The sequence below is a fragment of the Pleuronectes platessa genome, chromosome 4, assembly GCF_947347685.1.
Source record: "Pleuronectes platessa chromosome 4, fPlePla1.1, whole genome shotgun sequence".
NCBI lineage: Eukaryota > Metazoa > Chordata > Actinopteri > Pleuronectiformes > Pleuronectidae > Pleuronectes > Pleuronectes platessa.
In genome coordinates, this window is record NC_070629.1 from 19943483 (window position 1) to 19955831 (window position 12349).

The window sequence follows — 12349 nt, forward strand, 5'->3', positions numbered from 1 at the left end:
ACTGAATTAATTTAAATTCTAGGCTAGAACAATAAAACGGTATAAAGCTCTGGTATTCTAAAGTTACAATTTAAAAAGATTTTGCTTTTAAAACTGAAAGCAAAAGGAAGATAGACACAGTATATGTAATTTTTAATTGGATGATTTGCATTTTTAATTTTAATTACTCTTCTGCTACATATGCATTCTACAAATGTACAGATATGATTTCACTAGCTTTTTACGAGTCATCATGAACGGGTCCCAAAATACTGAGCTACTGTCTCCTCTGTTCTTAGTATAAGGCAAAAAGGACTCAAGGCCAACCGTAGATAGAATTAATACATTTTATGTTGCATATTGATTTAACAACACATTTACATGCTGCTATAAATCATTTTTAATATAAAACAGCATTATATACCCTAAGATCTTTACTAACATTGGTGACATTTTAAATATGATCTCTGGTTTTGATATTGATGGTCAATTAATGAGGTGCCATCATCATCTTGTCTCAATAACGAGTGAATGGTTCTGAGAGCTCAGCTGAACTCGTAGTGTCGAGATGAGATCAAACATGGTGTAAATAAGAAAGGACAGAGGGCTGCGGGTAATTAGAAACAATAACCTGCATGACTACAATCATCTTGTTTCGACACTCAGAGCGACAGTAAGGTTGACACAAAGGTGCTCTGACCTTGCTCTTCCCGTTCAGAGGATCATACACTGTGTGGTGTGAGTTTTTCAGTACACGCCTTCCCGCTGTCCAAACCCTCCGCTCGGCCCACCCCATCAGTCCCTCCCGTTACCATAACAGGTCAATGAAAGGCCATGAAGACGGAGGCTTGGGGAGGGAACTGATGAAGTCACATCTGACCTGCAGTATATAGAGAAGAGGGATGAGTCAGAGAGACACCCGAAGTCATCCACAACCAGAGGGACCATGAAGCTCAGCTCTCTCATCCTTTTGCTTCTTGCAGGTAAGTTTGTTTTCATTCTGAATCAACTAAAACACCCTAATATTTCTAAATAGATGTTATTGCATCTAATTCTGTCATATGTGTAATTGAGTTTTTGTTGTGCAAAAGTTAGAATGAGGTAATGAAAATCAAGTTTGAAGCTGACAAGTGTGCCGTCTCCTCTGCTTCCCCATGTCAGCTGCTGCATCAGGGGACATTGAGAAGAGGGTTGTTGGGGGTAAGCCCTGCAAGACGGACAGACAGTACCATGTGCAGATTGATTCTATTCAGCCGGGAAAGTCCTGTGGCGGCTCGCTGCTCAACACGCGCTGGGTCATCACTGCTTCTCACTGCGCTGAACAGTAAGAGACACATGCATCCTCCTGCCGTGTGCTGCAGCTTCCACATACTTCACCTGTCTGACTAATGGGATTTGATTCAGACGGCGAATTAGACAAAAAAAGTGTCTAAAATGTAGACAATAAAAACAAAATTACAAGTGAAAGGACCACTGGACATTGGAATCATACATACAGAAAGGAAAACTAGTCCAACAGTTAAACATTTAAATAAAATGCATTCATATATATTTGGCTCTTCACCAAATTGCGCAAACTCATAAATATTAGTTCACTAAACATACCAGACGAGATAAACGAGATCCATTGTTTGTTTCTTGAGAAATCAATGAAAATGTTTAAATAAAATATAAAATATATCTTATAGAAAGTTGATCCACACCAAAGCTAAAATGGGTCTTTCTTGGGTCATGTCCGTCCCCTCCACAAATGTTTGCTAAATCAAACATAACCTGGTTGGTGGAAGTATGGATAGAAAATTAAATAAGCCAAATCATAAAAAAACGATTCCAATAAAAAAATATTTTCATGTTTTCATTAGTCACATTAGTCTTCTTATTTACCTTTTCTCCTGCAGGGCAGTGAAACTGAAACTCGGTCTGAACAATGACGTGAGCATTTTCACAAAATTTGGGTCGTGGATGAAAGGAAAGTCTAAAAAATTGGAGCAGGTCATCAAAACCGAGAAGCAGTTCTCTTACAAAGACGAGGAGGGGAATGCCCACGACATCATGCTCATCAAACTGGGCGAGGACATGTCTGCCAAGCTGCCCACCATCAAGCTGCCCCCCACCGGGTGCACCAAACCAGAGATAGGCCAGCAGGTTGAGATCGGAGGCTGGGAAGCCAAGAAGGCTGACATCTTAAGTGAGCAAATAAAACTAGGATACTTGTTTTAGTTTTATAAAGATAGAAGTCACTTTTCTGAAGATTTATCTTTGAAATCCTCAGGCAGCATACTGCCCAAGAGCCTGAAGTGTGCCAGCACAGACATTTCCACGTGTGGTGAGAATGATAAACCTGGGGATAAATATATCAGCAATGAAGAATCCACCTTGTGTGCCGCCAGGCCGGGGGTGGAGACCTGCTTCGTAAGGAAACACTTTCATTTATTTTTTACACATATCGCCATTTTCTAACAGAATTCCTTTTGTTTTGTGTTATGACCAATGGGAATCTCTCTCTCTCTCTCTCTCTCTCTCTCTCTCTCTCTCTCTCTCTCTCTCTCTCTCTCTCTCTCAGGGTGATGCTGGCTCAGCGGTGGAGTATAACAACGTCCTACATGGGATCGTTGTGAGCAACCCTGTGGATAAGTGTGCAAGCACCATCGTCATGGCAAACATCTGCCACTACAGGGAGTGGATTGAGAAAACCATGAGGGAAAACTCCTGAGTCGACCTCACACTCTTACTCAGAAAGTCTTATTAAAATGTCTCATATCTTCTCATTTCGAATCAATATCACCTGACAACTTACTTTCACCGTATTTTACTTCAGATTTCAACTGGAAACTTGACTGGATTTTGCATTGTGCAGGGAAAATAGACTTCAACAGATACCAGCACATTGGGCCTCATTCACCGACCGTTCTTAAGAGGAGGTTTCTTCTGAAAACAAACTTAAGCTGTGGGTTTTTCCAGAGATTCTGACATAAGGACAGAATCTACTCACACTGAAGGGAACTCTTACACATACTTGACAACTGAAAAGCTTCGGTAAAATAATCAGTTATTGTGTTTTTTAATTCTGCAGTTAGGGTTTAAATTACAGATTTTAATGAATGTGCTGGATTCAATGCATCGTTTGTTTGTGGTATTTCATGTCCACTGCAAAATATAACTGCAGTCTCATGCCCTTTTATGGGAAGACAAGGCATTCATCAATAAAATAACACAGATGCAAACAGTTTAAAGAACTCATGAATCTGACATTAAGTTTTCTTAGGAAAATGAGGGCCATTGTTCTCCAGTGCCTTTACAACCACCAGTTATCATCCATACTTCTCTTTACAGTTCTGATGTATACTTCGTTTAAATCCCTCTTTTCTTTCCTGAACTCTGTCTGTAAAAGCAGATTGTACCCATGAATAAAAAGGGGTGTGTCCCAGTTCACAGCACAAGTTTTTGTTTTGTTATCTGTTTCAAAGTGTATTTGAATTTCAAATGTGACAGTTCAACTTCTCTCGAGTTCTGGTTAAACTTTAACTTTGTAAAGTCCGTAGTGTCAAGTCACATCACAGAAGAAAAGAAGTACAAAGCCCCACAGTTGTATCTATGAGCATGGATTGAAAAACTGAGAAATGCATATTACTTTCTTATATAAAATGTAACACTACTATTGACTACTCACCTAAATGGAAATTTTGTATTTATGCATCAGGCTTTTAGTTATTGTTTTTGTGTCCTTGAGCACTGCACCATAGATATTGTGATGACCACTACCGATGGTTCAGGGTGACTGTTGAGAAACTATATTATAACCCATTTAAAAGGACTTACATGAAAGATTAATACAGAACTGAGTTTTCATTTTGTTCTTGAGAGGTGAGCGCTCCAGATCTTCAGTCCTGTGGGGTCAGCGGTGGATTGAGGTGAAATATTGATTTCTAATTGATTTCATTTCTTGCCATGTTTTTTCAAGTCGACATTTTAATGTGAACAGGATTATTTTATTTTTTTACTTCCCTTTGCACTCGTGAGATCATGAATGTTGTCGATGATTGCAAATTGTCCAGTATTCACAGGAGACAGGTGCTGGGTGGTTTTTATAGGATTTAATGATATGCATCCATTGTCATTTCAGCATTATTTTCAAGCCATAACAAAACTGTTCAGGAGGCAGCTTATAAAAAAATCCCATTGGCCAGTACCTCCTTGTGTCTGACACACACACACACACATATCACACACACACAAACACAAAGAGACTTTCACAGATGTGGATATACAAACACTCCTTTGCAGTATCTCACTCATTCACACACACTGTTCAGACATGGGCTGGATCGGGGCCATTGCACACTTGTTCAGGTATGGCTGATGCACGGTGACGTCATCATGTGATGAAGAGCAGCATCAGATTATCTTGACGACAGGGAAATACTTATGAGCCGAGAAGTCAAACTCAGGGAGCACCTGGGAACAGAGAAATGTGTTTTCATTCAGACAGTGTCTTAACAACATGTAACAGTTATAGAACTGATTAAACACCACTATAGACACATGACTCCTTTTAAAAATATAAAGCCATCAATTCAGAAATCAAACCTTTTTTACCACTTTGTGTGGCACTTTTGTTGACTGTAACAATGAAAGTGAATAATACTAATCCAGTGAATGTGTGTCATGTGTTACCTTTGTCTCCTTCTTGTGTCCCCCAGCCAGTAGCTTCATAACCACTATGTTGGGTTTGGCCACCTTCAGTATACGGTTGACCTGTTATTGTTCATTAAAAGCTGGTTACTGACCACGTAGAATGTAAGAAGTAACTTCATGCAGACAACGGTTGGTACAATACAGCAGAAAACATACTGTGACCCCAAAGCACATGAGGAAATCTATTAAGGAAAAGATTAATATTGAAGAAATTTGTTCTGAGGAATTTCAAATCACCAAAGAGCATTTTATTTTATGATGGTCTCATTTACTGACCTCTGGATCTGGGATTGGCACATTTTCTAAGATGAGCTTGGCCTGTTGAAAATGTTTGCTGGCTGCCAGGTAGAGGTCAGCCGGGCCTGGCGGAGGATTATATTTCTTCAGATCGGACATTTCCTGGAGCGGTCAAGGGCGGGAAAAAAGTCAGAAAAAAAGTCTAACAGAGTATGGATGGGAGGGTACGATGATGAAATAAAATCAAGGGATGGAGAAAGTACCTTAAACTGGATGTAGTGCACAGGTGGGGGGGTGACCACACTGTTGAACGGGGCGAAGCGATGCTCGTAGCGAACCTGCTCGCTGTCGAGCTCAAACTGAGGCTTAGGCACCTTTCCGTCCATGTCCAAAGCTACCATTGTCTGGAGAGAGAGAGACAGAGGCAGAGAAAGGACAGATTAAATCTCTGTGTGGCAACAAAGGGGAGTGAGGAGGGAATCATTAATCCATGCTTTACCTTGTACATGCCGGCACACATGTTCTGGTATGCCTGACTCATGGTGATCTCCTTGCTGAGAGGGCGAGCTGCAAAGTTATCCCAAACATATCAGTATCTGCGCTGACACCAACAGGAAGAAACCAATTTGACATAGAATGGGAGGATGATGCAACAAGGTGTACTTTTCTTCTTCTTCTTGGTCTTTTTGCTGCTGCGTCCTTTCAGTTGCTCCTCCATAATCCGCTCCTCTGCCATCTGAGAGGAGTCGGCTCTGCTCAGAGTGGACATCAGCCACGCGTAAAGGAACTCTGACAGGTACCTACGGTAAAAGAAAAGCATATTCACAGATAAACAAAATACATGTGGATGATGTTGAGATTTAGGCTTCATCCATACTACTGCGTCTTCTTTTGAAAACAGCATTTTTTATAAAACTAAAACCAACTCTGTCCACATGCTCGTCAGGGGGACATGTGATAAGAGCCTGATGAATCAGCGAAGGCTATGTTGTGACTGAAATGTCTCAATCAGCTAGCGGTTTTGAATGTCTCCGGCATTTCCCAATATCTTAACATTGTTTCTTCCCCTCCAGGCTGAAACACAGTGCTGCATTTTTCTAACTAAAGCTGGGACAGCAGCATTTCCAAACTTCTCAGTTTGCAGCTCTGAAACTCCAGAGTAGTGTGGACGTAGCAGACTTGATGCATTTTCAAATGAGAATGTTGTAGCATGGATGTGGCCTTAGTGTGTCACGACTTTGACCATTCAGGCACAAAGAAACGTGTGTGCGCCTACCAGTAGACGTAGTAGTACTCATGCATGCTGTAAAGCTCCAGTTCAAAGCCACTCAGCAGGTACTGGATCATGATCCTCAGGTTGTGGTAGAGGATCCAGGTGCCAAGACAGGCGAGATGCTGTCGCTGAGGCTCAAGTTTCATCAACAGGCCATGCAGCGCCGCGTCCACCTTCTCTGCCTGTAAAGCAAACAGGAAGACTTTAGTAGCTGATTCTAAAATGATAAAATCAATGTCCCTGAAATGAATGAATGAAATCATAGGTTTAAGGTGCAACAAGTGAATTATTATGGACCTCAAAGTTTCCTATCCAAGTCTAGGCTTAACTTGTTTGGCACAAAAAGTGAAAACAGTGCTGTGTTCAAACTGTATGAAAGGAAAAGTGAAGAAACAGCTTTAGTTCACCTCGTCCTGCAGCGTGGCAAACTCCTCAAGAATGTGACCCAGCTTGTCTCTCTGCCGAGCTCGGTTGTGTCCGTGGATCTGGATCAGACTGCAGAATGGCTACAGGGACAATGGATATATAAGTAAACACAGTTTCTTCTACTTGCCTATACATAGGGAATGTTGATGGCAGAGTAGCCTACACTTTCAGAGCTGATCATCCAATCCTCTTATACAGTACAACAGAAAATGAGATATTATCAAACTCTCTTTCATGAAAGCAATTCTAAACTATAAACTTTTATCGTTTATTAAACTTCTGAAAACAGACCAAGACGTGAACAGAGCAACTGAGGTTTCAAAATGGATTTAACAGCAGATGTGCAGACCATATGGATAAGAACAGTAAAGGGGACGTACTCTGGAGCAGTGTGTAACAAAAGAGTCGATGTAGTCCTTAGCCTGGTGGTTGTTAAACAAACAACACCTGGGGAGACACACACATGCACACACACACACACACACACACACACAGACAAAGTCAAAAGACAAGATTTAAAAACATGACCGAGATAACCACTGACGTGAACAACCTAAAGTGGTTCACAGGTTTTTTTATCATCTAATCAACGACACACTTACTTGTAGGAGAGGACAGGAGGGCTGACGAAGTATCTCAGAGCATCTTTAATCATGTCCTGCATCAGGTGGGTGCCGAAAACTTTCTTATTATCTATCAGGAAAGTTGTCTGGATATGCAGGAAAGAAATCGGTTTGATTTTCATATACGGAGTTTTAAATTAACATCAACTTTTATAATACTGTTTGAAACACATGTTTAGGAGCAACAACAACATGTAACACATTTCAAAGGGTTTCTCTCGGATCGGAGAGCAAATATAGCGACAACTCTGACGAATGGATTAGAACAGCAATCGTTCACTCACTTGAAGTAGTGATCTGGAGAGCACACATGGAGACTGCTCACTGAACTCACAGAAGAAGTCCTGATGAAGCCACAAACACAATATTCTTATTAACAACGGCGTGTCTTAATCTTTTGTATATTTTTTTTTTATAGGTTTAAGAAATATTTGTATCTATGTTTACCAGTATGCCATGTAGGTTGGTGGTGTTGATCACGTCGCAGACAGTCTTGATACGCTCTATAAGTTTGCTGAAGTAAGCGATCATGTCCTCCCTCTTAATAATCTTGGCGTAGCGAGGAAACGTGGGCGGCAGCAGTCTTTGGTTGACCAGGGGCTCAAAGCCCATCATGATGGGGTGGTCTGCAGCAGCCACAGAAAGAAACACACAAAGGTTAATAAAGGTCACATTTCATAATAATTAAGCAATCTTGTCTAAGAGACTCAGATAAATGGAGTCAAGTAGAACAAGAGAAAAAATGAACCCAAACTTTAACAGACTTTTTGGTGTGTAGATATCTCTTGAGGTAGAGGACACACATTATCTAGCATCAAGTGGAAACTATATTGTACCGGTCTCAGAAGCCATGACAACCTATTGACTAGATTGCTGGAGAGCAAGAATATGTATAATATGTGCACATTGTCATTATGATTTATATTTCGTTTAGTTTTTTTAGTTTTCCAAACTGAGATCCTACGCATATGTATGCATGTGTGTGTGTGTTACCTCCTTTAGTGGTGTCATTCTGTGACTGGATACCGTGCTGAATACTGGAATGGATGGCTGATAAGAGGTCAGCTGCTTGGACCACAAGCTTCTGGGCCTCACCCACCGAGCTGGTCTGATAAAAATTCAAGCACAAACAAATAATACAAATATTTACATTACTGTAAGTACACGATACACTTTTATGCAAGCCGCTTCCATGTTAAGTATCAGACAGACACAGATGTCAGCCACTTATTCTGTCACTGTCTTGTTTTTGTGTGCATTACCTCTTTTTTGGTGAAGGCAATCAGTGCAGTCAGTAAAAGGCGTGTGAACTTGATCCTATTGAAAAGTGCCAAGAACTGCTGATGCTGAAAACAAACATAGACTAACATTAAACAGGCATATAAATATAAACAGTTATTATAACCATATAACACAGCCTCGTTTTAGACTGATTGTTTTTCTTGTTTGCTTTATTTTTGTTTCTAAAATAAAACAGATGGAAATTCCCAAGTAGAATCTCTAAAGGTCGCCTCAGGCCCACACGCTGATTGATGGAAGATGGGAAAAAAGTTATAATAAACAGAGACAGAAAAGAAGGCGTTGTCTTGTGGAGATCCAGTACAAGGCTGTGACAGAGCAGTGACATTGTTTGATTGACATCTCACATCCTATTAATTTTATCAGGAAATTGCCGTGTTTAGCTTTTGGATGCTCTAAATGCTTCTCCATAAACATGACTTTAACATAAAAAATAATGTAAAAAATAATAATCCAGACATAGAAGAATGATGCCACTTACCTCCAGCTCAACCTCTGGCTCCCGCTGCTCACCCTGTCGAATGCGTGTGCTCTGAGGGAGAAGAAGATAAACAAGGAAGGATATTCAGAAAAACAGTTGTATTTGTAGCAGTTCATTGAAATGGCAAAGAGAGAGTCTGTGGTCAACAACAATTACCTTAACTTTTCTCTGTAACTCATCTTCCACATCTTTTAGCATACCTGGTAAAATGGACACATGACAGAAAGACGACATCAGCTACTGTATCTTTGTTCTTATGAATTGAACTGTAATCATCTGTAATGGCATCAACTGTCTACAGCATACATGAAGCTGTGGACTTTGTCACAATGCAGTACTTGTACCTGTCACCCGCAGGTCTGTAACATTATTGGCCATCTTGAAGCCATAAGTCATGGCCTGAAAATCCTCCTGTGGAAAAGAGTGAGACAATCAGATATTGAACTTTTCGATATCTAAGTTCTAAGTCAATGATCTGTTACCACAGTAATGATTTAAATATATTTTTTCATAAATACTAGTGGGAAGAAACACATAATATTGAATCAAATTACCTGCTCCAAAGAGACTATAAAGACACCTAGCCTATAGCCTAATTAAAGCCACAGAAATGTGCAAATAAAACGAAGCCTTCCAGTGCAGTGTCACTCATGCACAGGCCCAGTTAAATACTGTAGAAAGGTGCTTACCTCCTCGAACACAGCAGCCTTGTTGACTTTCTCTCGGGCAATGTCACACACTTTCAGGATGCCCAGGGCAAAGGATTTGAGGGCTGGCTCCTCGATCAGGTCCGGGTTATGGACGTAAAGACACGTGAACACAGTCTGTGCCAGGGAGTGACCCTCAAGCCATGTGATCTAAGTATATACATGTTTAAGTAGACTCATTAGCAAGGATCTCCCACAGTGGTGCATGTTCCTGTAGAGGAGAGCTACTACAACACAAATCACCCTCTTAATGGTTTCATCCAAAGACAAACCTCTATATATTATGCACAAAAACACACTGACAACAGATTGGCATAAACAAAGGCTTTCATTGTTTACGAAAGTGAGACTCACCAAACAACAGAAAGATGTGTCTATGATCCCAATGAGTTCAGGAAGACGGAGGTCTTTAACCTTGATGACACCTTCCTAAAATCAAGAGAATAAAACGACAGCGATGTTGATTTAACTATTTACTGTGAAGAAGAAGACCTTCTCTGCTGATTCCTGGCACTTGATTGGTTTACATTGGACAGTGGCACGTTACCTTGATAGCTTGTTCAAAGTTGAGAACTTTCCTGTTGACCTGGTTTCCAATCATTCCTGCATCCATCTTAGGATCCATCATCTCTATGGCTGACATAGCCTCAAAAAGGCCAAACCTGCCACCACAGCAGAGAGATTAGAGTATGTTTTAATGTGTAGATCTTAGATTCTGAACAGTAGTAACATTACTAATTATAATACTGATATCTGCTGCAGACATTAATATAGTTATAAATGAAACACCATGTTGACCAGTGGTTTTAACTTTTTTCTGGCATGCTTCCCTTCATTAGCCGTAAAAAAAAAAGCTCAATAATAAAACAAGCACGTTGGCATCAACATAAACTCTCGATTGTTTTCAATATTACATGAAACATTATCATTAAACCTAGTTTCATTCAATTTTTTCCCCTTGAGTTAGAGTAAGGGTCCCAGCTGCACCTCCCAACACTGACTCTATGTGACTCCGTGTTTGAGAACCACTGACTTTCTCCACTGAAATCTATTATATCAACTCTAATTTGTTTATTAGAGGACAAGCAGAGTGACTAACTTCAGCTCGGAGAAAGTGATTTTTTTTCAGTTTAGTAGTAGTTTACTCACAGTTTGTCATGAAGCAACTCCCCAAGGTTCAACTCTGGATGATAAAGGATGAGGACAAGGTCAGAGGAGAGTAAGAACACTTTATTCCCTTTGAAACATGTAACTTTACACTTGTTACACACACATACGCACGCACGCACACACGCACACACATTACCTTTGCATGAACCCTTGAATTCATGTGTAATATCAACCCAGTTGGCATTGTTTCTCATCTTTTCTGGGATGCCTAACCCCCAGCCGCCATCATCATCCTCTACTGCTGACTTCATCACCATGGTGACTAATGAAGACAGAGAGAACGAGGACACAGTGTTCACAATATTATAAAACATTAGCAATAACAACATCGCGAGTCATCAGGGAATATACATTAACGTACACACAATCAGTTACTGCTTCGGTTCTTCCATGAGACAAACCACCAGTTACTTGGTTAACTTTCTGTTGAGTGACCCTGCATTAAACTGGCCACGTAACTGGCACAGGCAGCCAACATGTTGAGGCTTTAAAATCCTCAAAAGTTATAATATTTCCAATTAGCTGGATATAATGAACAATTCTTAATATCAGGCAGAAATTACAGCTTCTCATTTCCCAGCAGTATACTCTTGAATCAGCCATGCAACATTTGACTATATAATGATAAATAAGAACAAACCTACATGGTTTATCATTTCCTGCATGTTTCTGTATGTTCTTAGAAACATCTTTTCACATGTTAATAATTCACAATAGCAGACTTGACACACGTAGCATCATCCTGCTCTGTTAACACACATGAGAAGTTCGAGCCTAAAAAGTGAACATTTCACGACTGAGCATCCTGCACAGTCTCAGCCTCTGACTGACACCTCATTTATAAAGGTATATTTAAAGTGTAGTGTGTGTAGCACATCTATCTAGCCTCCCCCAATGCCTTTTAGCTTATATTTGAAAACTGAGCTGGGCGATAACACACTGACTGAAATCGACAGGACCTGATCACATGCGAGCAAAATAAAGACCATAGGTTAAAATGCGAATGAATCATTAGCATTAGTATCTGAATCCGAGATAAAACCAAGCTAAATGTCCAACAAGCACACAACATAACCGGTCTGTACTTTAACAGCCTCCTACTGTCACTCACACCAATACAACCAGGTCACCTACATACGATACACAATTTAAAAACAGTCGAGACATGTTAGCTAGCTACCATCAAATAGCCTGCTAACAAGCTAATGCTGCTCATAGTGTACCTTTCCTGTGAGCAAACCCTGAATATCACCAGTTTAACACGTTATTCAATTGAATCAGGTGCACACGCAACTAACGGTGTTATAAGACAGTCACAATTCGTTGCGAATTGGCACGTACCTCAATATCTTGTATTATTTGTTGTAGCTAATCAAGACCTTCATCGAGCACTGTGAGAACCGGCGCATACCTTTGACGTCAGAAGCCGCTGTCACGTCAACACGGGAAATGTAGTCCC

At 40.4% G+C, this 12349-nt stretch overlaps 2 protein-coding genes across 2 annotated transcripts; one reads left to right on the forward strand and one right to left on the reverse strand.

The window, feature by feature from the left end:
* The first annotated feature begins 806 nt into the window (after positions 1–806).
* LOC128438043 (alpha-fibrinogenase albofibrase) lies at positions 807–3419 on the forward strand. The gene is made up of 5 exons (XM_053420404.1): positions 807–962; positions 1141–1303; positions 1878–2167; positions 2252–2391; positions 2543–3419. The coding sequence occupies exons 1-5, from the start codon at positions 926–928 to the stop codon at positions 2690–2692; spliced, it is 780 nt and encodes a 259-aa protein (XP_053276379.1). The 5' UTR covers positions 807–925; the 3' UTR covers positions 2693–3419.
* A 639-nt stretch (positions 3420–4058) lies between these two features.
* naa35 (N-alpha-acetyltransferase 35, NatC auxiliary subunit) lies at positions 4059–12349 on the reverse strand. Its single transcript, XM_053420671.1, has 23 exons — positions 12232–12349; positions 11027–11152; positions 10870–10903; positions 10268–10382; positions 10075–10149; positions 9703–9870; positions 9358–9424; positions 9170–9213; positions 9014–9064; positions 8496–8579; positions 8227–8341; positions 7681–7859; positions 7518–7577; positions 7213–7319; positions 6991–7057; positions 6592–6690; positions 6188–6366; positions 5575–5711; positions 5411–5478; positions 5175–5315; positions 4951–5073; positions 4654–4734; positions 4059–4434 (listed from the first exon to the last, which is right to left on the reverse strand). Exons 2-23 carry the CDS (start codon positions 11145–11147, stop codon positions 4375–4377), a joined length of 2175 nt encoding a protein of 724 aa, XP_053276646.1. The 5' UTR covers positions 11148–11152; positions 12232–12349; the 3' UTR covers positions 4059–4374.